Source organism: Lytechinus pictus, chromosome 10 (genome assembly GCF_037042905.1).
Source record: "Lytechinus pictus isolate F3 Inbred chromosome 10, Lp3.0, whole genome shotgun sequence".
In the NCBI taxonomy this organism is placed as follows: domain Eukaryota; kingdom Metazoa; phylum Echinodermata; class Echinoidea; order Temnopleuroida; family Toxopneustidae; genus Lytechinus; species Lytechinus pictus.
In genome coordinates, this window is record NC_087254.1 from 30,153,509 (window position 1) to 30,174,653 (window position 21,145).

General features: G+C 39.4%; 1 protein-coding gene across 1 annotated transcript; it reads right to left on the reverse strand.

Moving 5' to 3' along the window:
• Positions 1-12,042: 12,042 nt before the first annotated feature.
• LOC135155818 (uncharacterized) lies at positions 12,043-13,112 on the reverse strand. The gene is made up of 2 exons (XM_064106085.1): positions 12,898-13,112; positions 12,043-12,298 (listed from the first exon to the last, which is right to left on the reverse strand). The coding sequence occupies exons 1-2, from the start codon at positions 13,110-13,112 to the stop codon at positions 12,043-12,045; spliced, it is 471 nt and encodes a 156-aa protein (XP_063962155.1).
• Between the last annotated feature and the right edge of the window lie 8,033 nt (positions 13,113-21,145).

The following is a 21,145-nucleotide window of genomic DNA, read 5'->3' on the forward strand; positions in this document are numbered from 1 at the left end:
ACGCTGCATGGTACTTGACTTCTATGGCAATGCAATCTTGATGTTGGATGAGCCGTAACGTGTGGGCATTTTGCTTGTTGATAGCCTGCTCTAGAATTCGCCCTCCGTTGTCTTTCTAACAGCTGAAAAGTGGTTCCTTCACACGCTTTCCTTGCTTCTTTACATCCAACCGTCCACTCTTCTGACAAGTGATACACTACTGGTAGTACGTGCATAGAACATTGGGAACTGGTGGCTGCCTCTCTGGAACGTAGTCCCTTCGTGGCTTCTTATGCTCTGGTTCTTCTGATGAATCTGGGGAAAAATAAAGAGTAATTAAATAATAGATGTACTTTTTTTTATTCATTTATTGTATGTCAATAATTCTGGGTTCGAAATGATAAATTTTAGTAATTCTAATATTCAATATTCGGTTTCTTAATAACAGTATGAGAAATTTGTAGGCCTATCTCAAGTAAATTATCACATGTAATTTCCTGTGAAAATATTCATAAGTAAACTCACCTTCAACTTCCAGTTCTGCTTTCTTCTGCTTTCTCTTAGATTGGTCAACCTTTGTTTTTCTGTAAATTGCTGGTAGCATTTTCGATGAATACCGGCTTGTTTTAGAATTTCATCAACCTGTCGCTGGTCGTGTCGATCAGTGCCAGAAAGTCTTGCAATGTTGGCCTTTTTGCCGTCAGAATGCTTCCAAATTGCAGCACTAGTCATTGCTTTGGCCCACGTTATTGCATTAAATGTGTTTAAATCATTGTCAGAAGCACTTTAGGAGTGAATAATTCTGAAATTGTTGACGAAAATGCTGCCTTCTGATAGGCAAGAATCACGTAAAACAGAAGCCACCATGTTTTATAAAAGAAGTTTTTCACGAATGAAATAAACGTCAGAATTATTTAATTTTCATACATTTGGGAGTATGATCCTAAGGAGAACAAAGTGTTTATGCATGTTCTATAATATTTGGAAGGTTATCATGAATTTTATTTCTAACCCACTGACCAGACCATGCAAGAACACAATACAATTACATGGCCTGCCGACTCTTAGTTGAGCCATCTAAAGATACCATAAAAAATTACCAATTAGAATATTTGTCAGTAATTATGCAATTGAGAAACTACCAAAAATTAAGGATATCCCTCCATTTTATATTGCTTTATGGAAAGTGTGGTTAAAGACAGATATTTATTTGGACTTGGTCACTAATGATACAAGCCAGGTTAGTATACTGATGTTGGTTTCACACCAAGGTATGATCGCTGAGCAAGCATACCCAGCGATCTATGAAATCTTGGTGTGAAAGCATCAAAACGATCGCTGAGCACAATCGGCTCTATTTCTTTCACATCGTACTCAGCGACCGATTGAAATGCCCTATTGTCGAAAATGATCGGTCGCTGAGTACGATCAGAGAGGTAGCTCAGCAACCGATGCAAGCGTATTCATCCTTTGTGACACAGCGAACAAAGCCGTTTGTTTTGCACATAGTGGATGGGATTGTAATGCATTTTCCCATGTTTTAGCATCTCAGAAAATAAAACCCAATACCATCTTGACAAGCTAATAGCCCTTCTCCATTCTCATACTTTTTATTGCTCAAACAGTTCTTATTTGTTGTATATAAGCCTTAATTTTCTAACATGTTTTACTATACAAATAATGAATGTGTATGCGTGCAATGGGAAGAATATTTTCATGAGATGAAAGATGTAAAGTTCCATTCAACGAGGCGTTAGCCGAGTTGAATGGAACTTTTAATCTTTCATCGAATGTAAATATTCTTTCCATTGCACAAATATTTACATTCATTATTTGTTTTATATAACTCATATAAGTTACAAAGTTTTTAAAAATGTAAAAAAAGGAATAAAAAGATAAAGATTAGGTTGGCCTATTTCCAGCAACTAATTTTTCTCTGATAATTGCTAGTCGGTGGATAACACCATGTATCGACAGCTCATCAGCCCTTTGCTTTCATGTTTGTGACGCGCATTGCTTCATGGATCTGAGTCGAGTGCGCACAGTCAGTTTGATCTGCGCTATCTTCATGCGCGCGAACACACACACACACACATACACAATAAGTAGACATACACATGATTATACTGAGGGAGCGCTAGCGCGCGTACCGTGCAATGGGAAAATAAAAAATGCACGGTCACCGTGCAATGGAAAATTACAAAATGCACGCAGTAAAAAATGGACCAAATATTGAACACCTTTCAACCAATCAGATGGCAAGAATCTTCGTTTGAGTTATATAATATCAATCATTTCTTTTTCACTCCCTTCTTTCTTTTGCCCTGCTCTTCACTTTATCTTTTGATCAATGCTCAACCCCTTTTCTTTGCTCTTACCTGTAAAAAAAAAAAAAAAATTGATTTATGTGCTGCACTCGATCGATCTCTGTGTTTCATGTAGCCTTAACGATGGTCTTTTTCATCATGTTCTATGCAGGGTTCCCACATTCATGGAAAATCCTGGAAAAATTTGTGGTCATGGAAAGCCAGGGAATTTGGAAAATTTGTGAAAAGTCATGGGATTGCATTTACCTCTTGGCTATGGCAGCTTTCTAGTTTGTCGTGTCTTGCAACTCTCATACTCTGTGATCATACTCATGCAGTGTAGTCAGTTTGAGGCTGGTCTTTTGGCATTGGAAGTCTAGCCGTTCGAACAGTTTGCGCGATATGAAGCTGACATTGAATTTTCCCTCCAATATCGCATACTATGATTTTGACGGGTTACTGGCACTCCTCACCCATACAAGAACGATCATAGAGTGGTCCTTCCCTTGAATGTCCTGAAGACTGCAGACCGAGGTGCACTTTTCGGTTCCTTCTTCCTGCTGCTGAACTGGCTATTTCTGCCACGAATGGAAACAGGATAGATGTCTCCCTTCACAAACTGCACAAGAGCACCTTGCCTTACACTTGCTCCTGTGGTTGCTGTACATCCCGCATCAAAAGCACAACTCTTTCTCAAAGAAGAATGCCCGCCGCTCTTCGAGGGTGATGTTTTTTAACTTGAAACAATCTTCAATGAGATGTTTATCACTACAATATGGACAGGTCTTGTCCTTGGAAGTTTCCTTGGATGGCTTACCTGAAGGTTTGGAAGGTTTTTCTTCAGTTGTGAAAGTACGAGCATGTTTATTGCTTGGCTTTGGGTTGGCTGGCTTTGTCTGCTCCCGCACAGAAGTACTGAGCTCTTGGATATTGGCCTTGTCTTCCGCTCTCCTCATTAAATCAGCGAAGGCGATGAAAGGATGGTATTCTTGTCTCCCATGTCTTTCCTTGTAACAATCGATTTCATCCCTCCGCTTGCTTTTGAGGTATGAGGGGAGCCTTTCGACAAGTTATGAATTTCTTGGGTAAAATCCAAAATCCGCAGGCTCTTTATTGATTTCTTTACTGCAACGACCTTTGCTAAGCAGTCTAAGAAATCTTGGAGTCCGGATGCGTCACGGCTGTTGATGCGTCCCTACAAATTCTTGAAGCTTGAAGACAAGCTAGCTCTCGTTGTGTTCTTAAATTAGTGGTAGTGGTATCTTTAGCATACAACGCATAGGCACAACGTGAGTAAAGACGTAAGATGGTCGTTCAAGGTCACATGTGATGTCATCAACTTTGTCTCTTTGTCCTACCACCTCCTCTGCAGCTTGGACAATCAAGTCGAACTTGGCAGATTTATGAAGTCTGCTACAGAAGTGCAGTCCCCCTCATGTGGGTCAATTTCTCACAACCGTTGCACCAGTCTTCCTACTTCTCTCATGTTTTGTGATATCTGTTGCTTTCTAGAGTTCTGCCTTCTTAAACACTTGCATCCAAGTTGCAAGATGAATGGATAATTTTTGTCTCACCTGCATAGCAGAGTGAGACTATAGGCGCCGCTTTTCCGACGGCGACGGCGGCGGCGACGGCGGCGGCGGCGGCGACGGCGGCGTCAACACCAAATCTTAACCTGAGGTTAAGTTTTTGAAATGACAGCATAACTTAGAAAGTATATGGACCTAGTTCATGAAACTTGGCCATAAGGTTAATCAAGTATTACTGAACATCCTGCCTGAGTTTCATGTCACATGACCAAGGTCAAAGGTCATTTAGGGTCAATGAACTTAGACCATGTTGGGGGAATCAACATCAAAATCTTAACCTAAGGTTAAGTTTTTGAAATGTCATCATAACTTAGAAAATATATGGACCTAGTTCATGAAACTTATACATAAGGTTAATCAAGTATCACTGAACATCCTGCATGAGTTTCACATCACATGACCAAGGTCAAAGGTCATTTAGGGTCAATGAACTTTGGCCGAATTGGGGGTATCTGTTGAATTACCATCATAACTTTGAAAGTTTATGGATCTGATTCATGAAACTTGGACATAATAGTAATCAAGTATTACTGAACATCCTGTGCAAGTTTCAGGTCACATGATCAAGGTCAAAGGTCATTTAGGGTCAATGAACTTTGGCCAAATTGGGGTATTTGTTGAATTACAGCCATAAATTTGAAAGTGTGTTGGTCTAGTTCATAAAACTTGGACATAATAGTAATCAAGTATCACTGAACATCCTGTGCGAGTTTCAGGTCACATGATCAAGTTCAAAGGTCATGTAAGGTCAAAGAACTTTGGCCACGTTGGGGGTATTTGTTGAATTGCCATCATATCTCTATAAGTGTATTGGTCTAGTTCATAAAACGTGGAAATAAGAGTAACCAAGTATCACTGAACATCTTGTGCGAGTTATAGTAGTTTTCAAAATCAGCACTGCTGCTATATTGAATCGCGTGATGCAGGTGAGACGGCCAGAGGCATTCCACTTGTTGATGATCTGATACACTTTATTTTGATTGTTTGCAGAACCACTCTAGGAAGACATTGCATGTCCGCGCTTTCTGGCATGATTATCTTGGAATCAAGAGTCCAGGTGGATCAGCTACATTTAACATACATATTCAATAAAATATTCATTGAACTCCCTGAACCCTTCCTCTTAAAAAAAATAGAAGATGAAATAATAATTGATAGGTTACACATACCTTTGATTCTTTGCTCTACTTTATATTGTTTGCAGTATTGTTGGGGCAATGTCTTATAGCTAAATATTTTCCTTCGGATAACTTTTTTAGTGTTCCGATCGCCCTTTCATTGATGCTAACATTTGCTGCTATCTCTTGAACACAACGTACCCCTTCTCATATTACCGGGAGGACTATGTATGGGGGCCCCCGTCCAGCGCCATCTTGCTCCTCTAGAGCCTCCACGCAGTAAAAATAACACACACTGGTTGTTGCCATTTCATTCAAGTAAAAGTGGCATGACACAAAACATGTCTTTATATAACATTGAGACTCTCATTAACGGATGAAATGGGGGCTTGTGCTCTTAGCCCCCCCCCCCCCCCAAAAAAAAAGAGAGTCTCACAAGTAGAATAAAAAAATGAAAGTAAAACAAGTGAAATCACTTTTTATATTTCTTGTCAAAAGCTAGGAGTGACATGCAAATGATTCATACTGTCAAACCCAGCTACTGTTTTTGTAGCTTCCACCACATCTCTGATATTCCCGGAATCTGCCACCCCCCCCTGGCCCTTTCAGGGTTAAGACTATAAAATATATTACAAACAACAGCAACCTATGTAGATCCATACATGTAGTCCCATATGTGCATTTTTATGAATGTCTTGTTATAACGACGTATCGGCTATAGCGAGGAAAATCTATCGGTCCCAATGACCTTGTTATACCGCATTTCCCCTATACCTAGAAATTTCATAAATGGTGCTAAGGTGCACCTTACATCTAATTGTAAAAGAGAAGTCTGCATCAATCAATCAGATTCATTCATATTGCATAGAGGAGAAACAAACATGTTGCCCGCAGTATTGTACATAGCTACACATTTCTGTTGGATATCTTTTGCAAATACACATTTTGTTTCCAAAGATGGCCGCACTTCATAGAAAAGATCAGAGGAGTTTGCTTGTATCCGAGCATCCTGAAAAACATGAGTGGCTTGTTTTACAAGTAAAGAAAACACCACAATAACACTTTGACGACAATGACAATGTTCATTTTCAAGGCAATTGCAGTTCAGCTTACATAGAATAATATGTTCAATGGTCCCCAATGAGCCATTATCAAGTTGGACACAGAAATCTAGTCTACGAACAGACCGATTGTATGACTTGCAATAAAACATGCATCTGCCAATCATGACCCTTTGATAAAACTTGCCCATTCTGTTGTGAATATCGTACCCAAGCAGATTTCTCAAGGCTGCAAAACTACAAAGAGGAATTTGCTCATGAACAGCACATCCAAACAACACTGCTCCTTGTAACCTAACAGCATGTTTTGGCAAGACGGAAGTACAGAGCCACAGCCTTTCAACAAAATGCTTAACATTATTTGGAGCATCATTGAGGGCACCAAGATACTTAGGAATACTTCTCCACAGAATGAAAGATTCCGATATCTGCTGTGGGACATACTGGGTTCCATGAAACAAATTCAAAAGCTTGCCATTATTGGATTCGAATGAAAAAGCAGATGCTGCCCACAAGGGGCCCCATTCTTTTACAGATTCTGCCAGATGGGTGAGGAGGTGGACATTGAAACTGACATGCTCAATGCCATACAGGTCTTCAATTCCAAGGACAAACTTTTTGAGGGCAACATCTGCTTTATCAATCATCGCTTTTGGAACACTGGACTGGAGTAATACCTGCATAGAAAAAACTAATAGGCACCAGTGCTTCAAATACTGTGCGGGAAGTAACCCACCAAGGACCAACGGGGAAAAGTACAGAAGAAAGGATTTCCATTCGGTTGCTTTCCAGTATGCCCTGTTAGTTATCGACCGTGGAGCACGTCGTAATTCCCGAGGTGGCTTCACTTCCAACAGTTTTGCATCAAACTCTGGAACCTTGTTTCCAAGGTACCAGGGTTTGTCATGGAAAGACGAGTCAAACCACAACTTGTCTGACCACACCCAGGAGAACACAATGCATATAATCGGGCACAAAGCCACAAATTATATTGAACAGTGGGAGGAAAAGGAGAAGGGAAGGCCCTTTAACTCCATAAACAGGATTTTGAGGAGTTGCCTGCTCTACATTCTCCTCCCACTGTTCCTGGGTACGAATTTCCGGCTCATCACTGTAAGGGTACACTCGCACTGTACCTGCACCCTTATCTACAACTTGGCCTTCTTGCAGACACCAGTCGCAACCAAACCTACCATTGAACTGCATACAGTTCCTCATAGTTGGACGAGCAACTGAATCGCAAGCAGCAGTCAAGAAGAAGACCCTCGAGTTGATCTGCTCTCAAGATTCAGGGTGAGACCACTGAAACCCTTCCTCTGCCAAAACCTCTGCCTCATGTACAAGTGGCGTGAAAAAAGTATTCATGTCCGGTTTGGTTGCGCCAAACCACAAGCCACAAAAAAGTACATGCTTGTGCCTCTCCTCAGGTGGTAGCTCATTCACTAGAAATTGAAGGGGCCATAAAGAGTACTTAGAAGACTTGAAAACTGGAATGCCATCACAGTTCCTCATGTACAACTGGCGTGAAAAAAGTATTCATGTCCGGTTTGGTTGCGCCAAACCACAAGCCACAAAAAAGTACATGCTTGTGCCTCTCCTCAGGTGGTAGCTCATTCACTAGAAATTGAAGGGGCCATAAAGAGTACTTAGAAGACTTGAAAACTGGAATGCCATCACAGTTCCTCATGTACAAGTGGCGTGAAAAAAGTATTCATGTCCGGTTTGGTTGCGCCAAACCACAAGCCACAAAAAAGTACATGCTTGTGCCTCTCTTCAGGTGGTAGCTCATTCACTAGAAATTGAAGGGGCCATAAAGAGTACTTAGAAGACTTGAAAACTGGAATGCCATCACAGTTCCAAAGAAGGGTGAAATCATCTGCCCCAACCTTACCATCAGCAATCAAATCTTGCATCATACTTCCATCAAAAATATCTCCTACAAAATCTTTTACATCTCTTTTCTTCTCAATTCGAGATCGGGCAATTTCTTTATTGGAAAGAAGATCCTGAAGTTGTGATTGAACCGGCATATAAATCACAAAGTTGCCATTTTTCTTGTTCTCCAATGCAGAGAATTCCTCTAAACATGCATCATTTGGGCATACATCTGGAAAATTCTCTTTGCCTACATATGTCAAACTAGACTTACAGTAATAATGAATTTGTATATGATCCTTGACACCTTCAAAGCATTTAGAAAACAAGAACTTTGTCTTTTGGGCTATTCCTGGGGCAAAATCATTCAGTAATATAAGTAAATCTTTTAGGGCTTCGCCTGTCAACTTGTGATGTAAGATATAAGTTAAAATCATGAGCACAGCTTGATCTTCTGCAATACCATTTTGCAGGAGTGGGTCCTCATAAGGATCTTGATCTGGCTCTCTGTCTACTCGTGGATCTTGTTCCAGAGGGAGATGATTTTCTAATTCTTGTTGTTGTCCTTCTTCGTCAGTCTCATTATCAGACTGTTCTGGGGTCTAAAAACAAAACAAAATGTAAAACTAATAAAAAACAAGAACAAAAACATTTACAAGCAGTTTGGAGTAATTTTTATTATGTGGGTGAAGTACTAGCCTACAATCTAGGCGGAGGCTGCAGCTATATCTTTGCCGTTACGCTAAACATGTGCGATACGTCCGATGCGACGAGACTGCAAACAGTGGGTGCAAATCACTCACCGCCTATACATTATCGTCTTGCCTTAGTTGTTTTCTTATTATCGATAAACATCTGTTAGCAGTTTTTCGTATGAAACTCTGCACCGAATCATAGTCGTTAAAAAGCAAAAAACAACTAAAGCAAGTTGAGAGGGTATAGGCAGTGGTTTCTTCACACCAACTGTAGTCTCGCCGCATCGGACGTATCGCTTACGTTTAACGTAACAGCAAAGATATAGCTGCAGCCTCCGCCTAGATCATAGGCTAGTGAAGTACTAGTATACTGCTGGCCGACATCAAAACCACTTTGACACGTTGACAGAGGTTATTCCTATGCTTGGGGAAACTCAGGTTTGGTTAGAAAGGTTACATGAGAGTGACGAGTTGAAAAAAAAATGATTCAGTGATGTATCCTGTACCTCCTCGCACAGGGATGTGTATATTTACGACACTACTAGAAGAGCATCATAATCTGCGTAATTTTCTGCCTAAAGGAGACTAAATTCAGGTAAAATTTATATTATATTTTGTAGCCATAATAAGCGGAAAAGCTTACTAAGCCGACTTCTAATTGCCCTAACCATACTAATTCAAAAACTTACCTGCGAAGAACTTCACTCGAGCAACATACGCTTTGTTCTGCTTGGTTTTGCTCGATGATGGCCAGTTGACCAATACTTTGCGTTCGAAGTTCCATCGGTCATTGTTAAAATCTTCTGCTTTAACTGCCTCGGGATCCACTTCTAAATCAATGAAACTAGTCGATTCAATTTCCACTGTGCCTTCTTCGAAAAAATCATGCAAACAATATTTCATCATGATGTAAGACTAAGACTAAGAGTAAAATAATCTAGAAGAAGCCAGACCTACAATTTTGAACTGCGAGAAAAATTTCAAATCTTTGCACAACGTACGTACGTGCGCTGTGCATGCATATAGCTTATACATTGTAGCTGGGCATGCATGCACGTGTTCGTTCGTGCATATAATATGCATGCTCGAGCACGCACCTACGGGATACGAAGCGCATGGCCTTGCTTGGAGGGGCTCCCCGCGTCGCACGCACACTTACACACGTACATACACAGAAGCGCAATCACTGATCTCTATTGACTATTCAAGAACTTGTTTGCATGACAGTAGGCAAAAGCCTTGGTCTTGTTAGGGTCCTACATGTAGTCTTATCATGATTATAAATGCCAAAAGATTGTTCTGATCTTGGATCTTGGATGAGTTTCCTCCTAAATATTCCACTTGGGAATTTTAACTGGAGCTGTGGTGTCGAGTGGTATTTTAATTTGCAAGCTTCCGTATGTTAGACACCTCAGATTTGAAGGCAGAGGTTGTCTGTTTAGTGATTACTGAATTTGCTACGAATTTGCAAATGCATCAGTTCTAATTGTACTCTCTGTAAGTGGATCTCCCTGCATTTTCAGTGCATTTGCCATGGTAGAACTGAGAACCTACGCATAGAAAAGAAAGAGAAACATTGATAAAGATGGAAAAGGATACATCATATTCAATTAAAGTTAAAAACTCTGCAATGTCACTGTAAATTTCAGTCCAATTCAAGACCCAAACCCCTTTAGCACTCACAATTCCTGCCCTCGGCAAAGAATCGCCAGAATAGATGTACATGTATAGGGCACACAATTATTGAAATCAAGTCTAAGTTTCACTCAAGACTCAATGAAGAACTGTCTTTTATAGTAATTTAACATCAAATGTTACACAATAAAGTGGCTTTGGATGAATATACTATCATATTCAAGTTGTATAACTTTCTAGAAAAATTAATCATGCAGTGTATTTATAAACCATTGAAAGTTAACATACTAATTTAAATCTATAAATGATTTTTTTAAAGCCGTTTGAATAATGAACCACATGTCAACGGGTTTATAATTTGACAGGTACACTGTACCTCATACTGCTTCTCGTCATAAATCTGAGATTAAAAATGACAGTCCTTGCATAAATCCATTCATAAATCTGTGAAATGCATTCTATGATGAAACACCCAGTCTTATATTTAAAAACAAAAAAAGGTACAAGTCACAACTCACTTGTGCAGCTAAGTAAACTTTCATTCGATGGGCAGGTGTCAAACGAACATGTTCTTCAGTCAAGCGATGAAGCATCCTTAGCGATGAACTATTCCCAAGGTCCCATTCGTACACATTCAAGACATGCTGCCATGTTACACTTAGGCCACGGAACTGGAAGGGGGGAAATAGTATTACAAATTACTAACATTCCGAATTTCAAATTCGCAAACAAAGAGATACACAAAACATAGGAATGATTTCAAAAATATTCCCTACTTTTCTTTCTCTGCATTTTATTTTCAATAGCAATTCAACAAAATGAATATAAAAATTTGAATTTTAATTTTGTTAAACTTAATTAGAAGAAACAAAGAACAATGACATGCACATAAGTACATAATGTTGAATGAAAAAATACCCTGCAGATATTTATAGTAAAGGTATTTCAAAATTATGATTCCATCAGGGCTTTAATTGTTCCCTATTTTCCTGTGATGTGAAACACAATTTTGAGCTCTTATTTGTGGACTTCTAGAACATTCATGAATTTGTATTTTAGGCATACCTTCATATTTCTTGTATTCTGGTTGAACCCAGACTTTTCTAGATTGTTCCTAGGTCTGTCTTAATAAGATGTGGAACATCGTAGAACAGGTACAGATGACCCCCTGTGAACGGGTTGACAAAGAAATGTTCATCTGCTGACTGAAGAATTTTGTACAAGCTACGGTTGACTGCTGCCCCATCACTTACGATTGCCCTCACATTGAAACAAGCAAAGTGCAGGTATTCTACTGCTTCAAGAATGATGTTGTAAAGCTGATCTGCAGTAGCTCCTGACGTAGCGAAATATGCAATAGGCACACGGTAAGATGCACTGATTGCCCTTGCCATTAGAACAAGGACATGGGATGCCATAGCTGGTTCCTTTCCTTTGTCACATGTCCTTTTATACAAGTCCAGCTCATTGTTGAAATTACCTAAATCAGTGAATCCTACGATCTCACCTGAAGAGTGTGAGTAGACCAGTCCTTGACTAATTTTCATCTCATCAAAGGCTAATGTGATTTTTCTTTGATGCTGTTAATAAATGACAAGTATCTATTTTTAGGTGTCATATAAACCAAATAAAGATTATTTTTCATTCCTGTAATGGACAAAATACTTTATTTGGTGAAAGATGAAATGAGTGCGTGAAAGTATTCTGTCCCTTGCACTCATAAACATTCATTATTTGTATACAGATTACTGTGCACAAAGATGCACATGGGTAATGAGAAACACTTACTCATTTGGTGTTGCATCCCAACGAGCTCGCCCTCCATACTGCTGTAAGTAGTGAAACTGTGCCGTTTCCAGACACCATCTATCCAGACAAACTGTTTGAAATCCAGGATGCTCTGTAATGCATCGCAGGGCCTGGTCTTCACCAAATTCCTCCTTGTACTCCTCCATCTTTTCCACAACTTTGTCACATTGATTGCAACAAAATGACTCCCTCAATGTTGGCATTGGTTGACACCCTCCATGACACGAACACCTGTAGCATTTATGAAAAAAGTTATTAGCAGCAATTCCATGAGCAGGGAAGGGGGAAATTATGAAAGTAAGGCTTTTATCATTGCTTGGACAAGCCACTGCGGGCTTCAGCACCCCCCCCCACTTTTTTCAAAACTGCTTTAAAAAATGTACAAACGACCATATGATGTTTTCGCATGATCACACCCCCATTCCGTGGCTCTCGTTGATTACCAACAAAGGCAAAGTCAAAGAAACCAAGCTTTCTGTCAATGAATTACATACTCATAGTAAAGAGGTAAGTGAGGGAGCTGGGGAGACGAGTGAGCATGGCTAAGATGAACACTTAGTAAGGCCTAATTGCGGGCTAATTGTAAGGCTGATAATAATCGCCTCACTCGTTTGCCTTATAGACTATTATTAGACATTTAAGCTTATTTCAAATTCAATTAGGATTTAGAAATAAAAGTTTCATATTTTTTAAAACAATTGTAGTAAAGTTTTAACTAAGGCCTAACGTAGATTTTGAATTAATTCAAAGACAAAGTAGTTTGGACAATATTCATTTGACCAAGACCTGTTAAAAACGCAATCGGAAGTGCAATTCACATCTGCACTCACCAGTTATTGTTCCCTAATATTGCATTAGCGTCAGCTCTCCCACTATCTTCTCCGACGGGAACCTGGCCCACGGCAGCGCCACCGACAGCGAGTGGTTCAAACATGTAAGGTTGAATCCCGAATTCCCGTTCTTCTTCCTCTTCCGGCTCAGAATCCAAATCAGCATAAATCGCTGGGTCGTCAGAAAACTCATCTGACTCGCGATCACTATTCATTTTAGCTTTCGAAATTAGATTTAATATAATAGTCGAAGTACAAAGGCAAAGCGAACGATAAATAAACCAAGTTGGAATTGGAAAGCGTGATATCAAGCAACATACGCTTTGTTCTGCTTGGTTTTGCTCGATGATGGCCAGTTGACCAATACTTCGCGTTCGAAGTTCCATCGGTCATTGTTAAAATCTTCTGCTTTAACTGCCTCGGTATCCACTTCTAAATCGATGAAACTAGTCGATTCAATTTCCACTGTGCCTTCTTCGAAAAAATCATACAAACAATATTTCATCATGATGTAAGACTAAGACTAAGAGTTAAATAATCTAGAAGAAGCCAGACCTACAATTTTGAACTGCAAGAAAAATTTCAAATCTTTGCACAACGTACGTACGTGCGCTGTGCATGCATATAGCTTATACATTGTAGCTGGGCATGCATGCACGTGTTCGTTCGTGCATATAATATGCATGCTCGAGCACGCACCTACGGGATACGAAGCGCGTGGCCTTGCTTGGAGGGGCTCCCCGCGTCGCACGTACACACGTACGTACACAGAAGCGCAACCACTGATCTCTATTGACTATTCAAGAACTTGTTTGCATGACAGTAGGCAAAAGCCTTGGTCTTGTTAGGGTCCTACATGTAGTCTTATCATGATTATAAATGCCAAAAGATTGTTCTGATCTTGGATCTTGGATGAGTTTCCTCCTAAATATTCCACTTGGGAATTTTAACTGGAGCTGTGGTGTCGAGTGGTATTTTAATTTGAAGGCAGAGGTTGTCTGTTTAGTGATTACTGAATTTGCTACGAATTTGCAAATGCATCGGTTCTAATTGTAATCTCTGTAAGTGGATCTCCCTGCATTTTCAGTGCATTTACCATGGTAGAACTGAGAACCTACGCATAGAAAAGAAAGAGAAACATTGATAAAGATGGAAAAGGATACATCATATTCAATTAAAGTTAAAAACTCTGCAATGTCACTGTAAATTTCAGTCCAATTCAAGACCCAAACCCCTTTAATACTCACAATTCCTGCCCTCGGCAAAGAATTGCCAGAATAGATGTACATGTATAGGGCACACAATTATTGAAATCAAGTCTAAGTTTCACTCAAGACTCAATGAAGAACTGTTTTTTATAGTAATTTAACATCAAATGTTACACAATAAAGTGGCTTTGGATGAATATACTATCATATTCAAGTTGTATAACTTTCTAGAAAAATTAATCATGCAGTGTATTTATAAACCATTGAAAGTTAACATACTGATTTAAATCTATAAATGATTTTTTTAAAGCCGTTTGAATAATGAACCACATGTCAACGGGTTTATAATTTGACAGGTACACTGTACCTCATACTGCTTCTCGTCATAAATCTGAGATTAAAAATGACAGTCCTTGCATAAATCCATTCATAAATCTGTGAAATGCATTCTATGATGAAACACCCAGTCTTATATTTAAAAACAAAAAAAGGTACAAGTCACAACTCACTTGTGCAGCTAAGTAAACTTTCATTCGATGGGCAGGTGTCAAACGAACATGTTCTTCAGTCAAGCGATGAAGCATCCTTAGTGATGAACTATTCCCAAGGTCCCATTCGTACACATTCAAGACATGCTGCCATGTTACACTTAGGCCACGGAACTGGAAGGGGGGAAATAGTATTACAAATTACTAACATTCCGAATTTCAAATTCGCAAACAAAGAGATACACAAAACATAGGAATGATTTCAAAAATATTCCCTACTTTTTTTTCTCTGCATTTTATTTTCAATAGCAATTCAACAAAATGAATATAAAAATTTGAATTTTAATTTTGTTAAACTTAATTAGAAGAAACAAAGAACAATGACATGCACATAAGTATGTTTTAATGTTGAATGAAAAAATACCCTGCAGATATTTATAGTAAAGGTATTTCAAAATTATGATTCCATCAGGGCTTTAATTGTTCCCCATTTTCCTGTGATGTGAAACACAATTTTGAGCTCTTATTTGTGGACTTCTAGAACATTCATGAATTTGTATTTTAGGCATACCTTCATATTTCTTGTATTCTGGTTGAACCCAGATTTTTCTAGATTGTTCCTAGGTCTGTCTTAACAAGATGTGGAACATCGCAGAACAGGTACAGATGACCCCCTGTGAACGGGTTGACAAAGAAATGTTCATCTGCTGACTGAAGAATTTTGTACAAGCTACGGTTGGCTGCTGCCCCATCACTTACGATTGCCCTCACATTGAAACCAGCAAAGTGCAGGTATTCTACTGCTTCAAGAATGATGTTGTAAAGCTGATCTGCAGTAGCTCCTAACGTAGCGAAATATGCAATAGGCACACGGTAAGATGCACTGATTGCCCTTGCCATTAGAACAAGGACATGGGATGCCATAGCTGGTTCCTTTCCTTTGTCACATGTCCTTTTATACAAGTCCAGCTCATTGTTGAAATTACCTAAATCGGTGAATCCTACGATCTCACCTGAAGAGTGTGAGTAGACCAGTCTTTGACTAATTTTCATCTCATCAAAGGCTAATGTGATGTTTCTTTGATGCTGTTAATAAATGACAAGTATCTATTTTTAGGTGTCATATAAACCAAATAAAGATTATTTTTCATTCCTGTAATGGACAAAATACTTTATTTGGTGAAAGATGAAATGAGTGCATGAAAGTATTCTGTCCCTTGCACTCATAAACATTCATTATTTGTATACAGATTACTGTGCACAAAGATGCACATGGGTAATGAGAAACACTTACTCATTTGGTGTTGCATCCCAACGAGCTCGCCCTCCATACTGCTGTAAGTAGTGAAACTGTGCCGTTTCCAGACACCATCTATCCAGACAAACTGTTTGAAATCCAGGATGCTCTGTAATGCATCGCAGGGCCTGGTCTTCACCAAATTCCTCCTTGTACTCCTCCATCTTTTCCACAACTTTGTCACATTGATTGCAACAAAATGACTCCCTCAATGTTGGCATTGGTTGACACCCTCCATGACACGAACACCTGTAGCATTTATGAAAAAAGTTATTAGCAGCAATTCCATGAGCAGGGAAGGGGGAAATTATGAAAGTAAGGCTTTTATCATTGCTTGGACAAGCCACTGCGGGCTTCAGCACCCCCCCCACTTTTTTCAAAACTGCTTTAAAAAATGTACAAACGACCATATGATGTTTTCGCATGATCACACCCCCATTCCGTGGCTCTCGTTGATTACCAACGAAGGCAAAGTCAAAGAAACCAAGCTTTCTGTCAATGAATTACATACTCATAGTAAAGAGGTAAGTGAGGGAGCTGGGGAGACGAGTGAGCATGGCTAAGATGAACACTTAGTAAGGCCTAATTGCGGGCTAATTGTAAGGCTGATAATAATCGCCTCACTCGTTTGCCTTATAGACTATTATTAGACATTTAAGCTTATTTAAAATTCAATTAGGATTTAGCAATAAAAGTTTCATATTTTTAAAAACAATTGTAGTAAAGTTTTAACTAAGGCCTAACTTAGATTTTGAATTAATTCAAAGACAAAGTAGTTTGGACAATATTCATTTGACCAAGACCTGTTAAAACGCAATCGGAAGTGCAATTCACACCTGCACTCACCATTTATCGTTCCCTAATATTGCATTAGCGTCAGCTCTCCCACTATCTTCTCCGACGGGAACCTGGCCCACGGCAGCGCCACCGACAGCGAGTGGTTCAAACATGTAAGGTTGAATCCCAAATTCCCGTTCCTCTTCCGGCTCAGAATCCAAATCAGCATAAATCGCTGGGTCGTCAGAAAACTCATCTGACTCGCGATCACTATTCATTTTAGCTTCCGAAATTAGATTTAATATAATAGTCGAAGTACAAAGGCAAAGCGAACGATAAATAAAACCAAGTTGGAATTGGAAAGCGTGATATCAAGCAAGCAAGCTGAATAGTGCCGTAGACCGCACGCACCAGTCGTGAAGTACCAATGTGAAATAAAGTATGTATACGTATGTGTGGTGCAGTTTTTACAGTTACTAGAAAAACGACTGTCTAAGCGTCTACGATCATAACTTGAGTTCCGTTCAGCGAGCAAGAACATTGGGGAACTTTCTTTCACAAAAGTTACAAAATAGCACAAGCGCTGTAAATTTGTGGTAAAAGGTGGGATTCATCTTGTAAGATATATATCTAAGGAGGTAATTCAATCATAAAACAATAATTTTTAACTGTCAACTTCCGTAAAATCTAAGTTTAACAGCGGAGTCTTTTATGGCTTTTTGAGTACAGTATGCATTCGACTCGCAATAGCTGAGCTCTCGGCATTTACTTTTCTGACGTCACTTGGAGGTGTGCGCTAAGTTAGCCAATCAGATCACGATTTCTCAGGAAGGTAAAAAAACCGAAAGTTTTTCAAAATTTTCGTCAAAATGAGACTTTATTGCGGCAAACAAATGTAAAATTCGTTTTTAGTGGGTAATTTTACATAGATGAGTAGGAATTAATTTCCCTAATTTAGAAAACCTTTAACAAATCTTTGTCTCACTCTACCTTTTTCTGGTGTCCAGTTATGTTCTAGAAATAATCTTGGCCAAAGTAATGTCAACTCTTGCCAAGTCATTCCAATTTTGTTCTTATACTCTTCTATTTCAATTTGCCATTTCATTTGTCACAATGATGTCGCTCCCTAGACTTTCCTTTGAGTTCTTCAGCCATGCAACAGTGACATCAGCTGACTGACAACATTGACCAACCTGTACTTTACAGGAACTCTGTAGCATGAGGCAAGATGTAAAATTTGCAAAAAACATGACCTTCAAGGGATTTTAATACATTATCACCCTAAACAAAACATAAACGGAAAAAAACAACAGTATCTTAGATAAATTGACCATAAAGACCAATAAAAAGTAGTCTGCTAGTTTGAAGCCAAAATAGTAACACTGAGAGTGTTAAAAACAATTTCAATTTTCACTAACCAGTGTCAGGCAACAAGTACACATTGCACTCTATTACCATTCATCTAGTGCTACATATAAACTAAAGCTCCCAGCTACACCAAGCCAAGGCAATGTTACACTCTCTGCTGCATACATGTATATACATGGGGATAAGAAAACTATTTCCGGGAAAGCTGAACTTGGTTCCTCGGTACTAATTCGCTCTTTTTTATTTCAATTATATTTTGAATATACTCTGATATCAGGACTTGCGTGGAAACCTTTATGTCTCCAAAATATTTGTCATTGTGAGAGGACACCCTGAAATTCATTTAAAATAATTATTCAAAACAGATGTTACCAGATGCCTTTAAAATAACCAATATCCAAACTTTTTGGTGCCTCTCATCTATCTGAGTAAAGCAAACATCCAAGTATAAGTACTGGTAAAGTGTTTAATGATACATAGCATACATTTCTAAACAAAATCAAGTTAATTCTTTACCCGTCTATCTCCTACTCTAAATGCATGGAAGCTCAATCTCTTTCATATCTATTTGGCAGAACAACTACAAGGATTGACCCTTCTGCTTCTTTGCATACAACACACTTCTCATGAATGCAATCCACAAACATCGCTTCTAATGGAGATCTGTCCATAAGAACATGATGCAAATGCTGGGATCGGATTTCCAGCTGCCTATCCACAAACATTGCTTCTGGAGAACGGCGAAGAACCTGTATAATAAGTACAGGGGTTCCCATACAAGTGCATTCATCATTGCAGTGACAATCCAATTTCAATATAGCACATGAATGTAGACGACAGAATGTTCCATCTGTCCTTTAGAAAACAGAATTGTTCCGCCTACCACTTCTCTTGTAACTAAGACAGTTATACACCCTTCCTTCGTATTGGAAGCGCTGAAAATAGCAACAATCCCTACTACGAATCTCCTGTCTAAGAACATGTTCTATAGCAACCTGGTGTACGACATCCAGCTGCTTGAACTCAGGCTTCCCTAAAAACCGCACTTTGTCAAGGAATTTCCTGTGCACTGGTCTGTAGGCTCCAGTGTGTGAAAGATGTGCAAACAAATCTGCACATTTTTCTGATGCTTGTGCCATGCAGGTATTGGCAAGCTGTTTCGTGGTCCTGTAGAGAAGAAAATGTTGTGACATTTGCCGGAGAATGAATTGTGTGCCATGCACCAATTTCAACAGAAGTTGATTATTTCCTTCAAAATTGAAAGAAGAATGCGACCATGCTGGTCCCCATGCACGTACACATGTTGCCCAGTGGCACATTTGGTGCACATTGAATGTCACATTTTCCTTGCCATACAGAGACGCAGTTTGGATCACAAACTTTTGTAAAGCAAGGTCTGCTTTCTCAATGTCCACGAGATTCACTTTGTTTTGAAGGAGAATGTGCGAAGCAAAGACTAACAGAAACCAATGATGAAGAAATGGGGCAGGCAATATGCCCTGCAACACAAACAGAGAGTAGAAGAGTACAAAAGATCTCCACTCTGAGCCTTTCCAGAACCTTCTTGTAGTCAAGCTTCGAGGAGCTCTCGTTATTTCTCTTGGAGGTGAAACTCTCATCAGTTTAGCATCAACCTCTTGGATTCTTGTACCAATGTACCAAGGCTTACCATGGTTGTTAAGAGTCAAACCATAAATAGGTAAATTGTCTAACTACTCCAAGAAGAGTACTGTGCAAATAGTCTACTACAAAACCATCTACTATATCAAAGTTGGGGCACAGCATTAGTTGACTTGGGCTCTTCACACCACGAACTGGCTGACCAAGTTCAACAGCTTGAAGAACATCTGTTGTGTGGGTGTCAATAGTACGCGGCTCAGGCTCAGGATTGACAAATGGGAAACATCGGACATGACCATCACCTTTTGGAACTCGTTCTCCAGAGTGATAGCACCAGTCACACCCATGGATACCATTGAATTGGGTGCAATTGCGTATGACTGGCCGAGCAACTGAGTCGCAGCTTGCACACACTAGGAAAACTTGACATTTGATGACACAATCAGTCAGAGGATTCATCCACCGTAGTCCATTTGTCGCCAACTGACAAGCCTCTTCTCTGAATGGCTTCAAGAATGTTGCCATAACAGGTTTTGATGGGCCAAACCAAAGACTTGTGATGAGAATATTCATCTTCCTGTCATCTGGATGCAATTCTTTAAGTGAGCATTGAATTGGCCACACAGATTTTCCAGACGACTTGAAAAGAGGGACACCATCAATATTGAATGTGACTGTGAGATCGATGTCGGTCAATTGCCCTGATTCCATCATGTTATTGATTTTTGCCCCAGTACACACATCACTTACATACTCCTCACAGATATCTCTTGATTTTACTAACATATTTTTGACAACATTGTGATTTTCTAAGAGATCTACTAACTGATCTGCCAAGGACATTGTGACAAAGAAGTGGTTGTTTTCCAAGTTTTCTTTAACTACATATGCTACATTGCACTCATTACATGAACCATCTACTATTTCACCCCTTTTCCCTATGTAACCAAAGCATTTCTTACATACAATGTGATATATAGCAGAGGTTATTGGGACAAATCTTTGTTAAGATACTTAGACTGGGGCAAGATGCCAGGAAAAAATATGTTAAACATCTTAAGTAGGTCCTCCAAACCTTCACCAGTCACACCATGTTTGAATATGTATGCTAGCAGCCAAGGAAATCCTCACAGGAAAGGAATTCACTGGGATCTATTTTGTAGGTTGGTCTTTTAAATGGGATTAAATAGCCCTCTTTCTTCACAAGCACATCAAGATTATGTGCATGATTTCCTTTATTTCTCAGAACATGAAATAAGCTCTCCCTCTCTTTAGAGTGAAATGGCATGCTGGCAACTTGTATTACTTCTGGTTCTTGTGCACTATGTGTGAAAAGGTGCCTGGGTAACTTACTGCCATCCTGGTTCATGCAAAAAACGCAATAGTCATGCGTATCACATTTCCGTACCCTTTGCTATTGTTTGTAGTGGCAACTGTGATTCCTAATCCTGAGGATGAAGTTATACCTGGATCCTGCAGGGATTTACGAG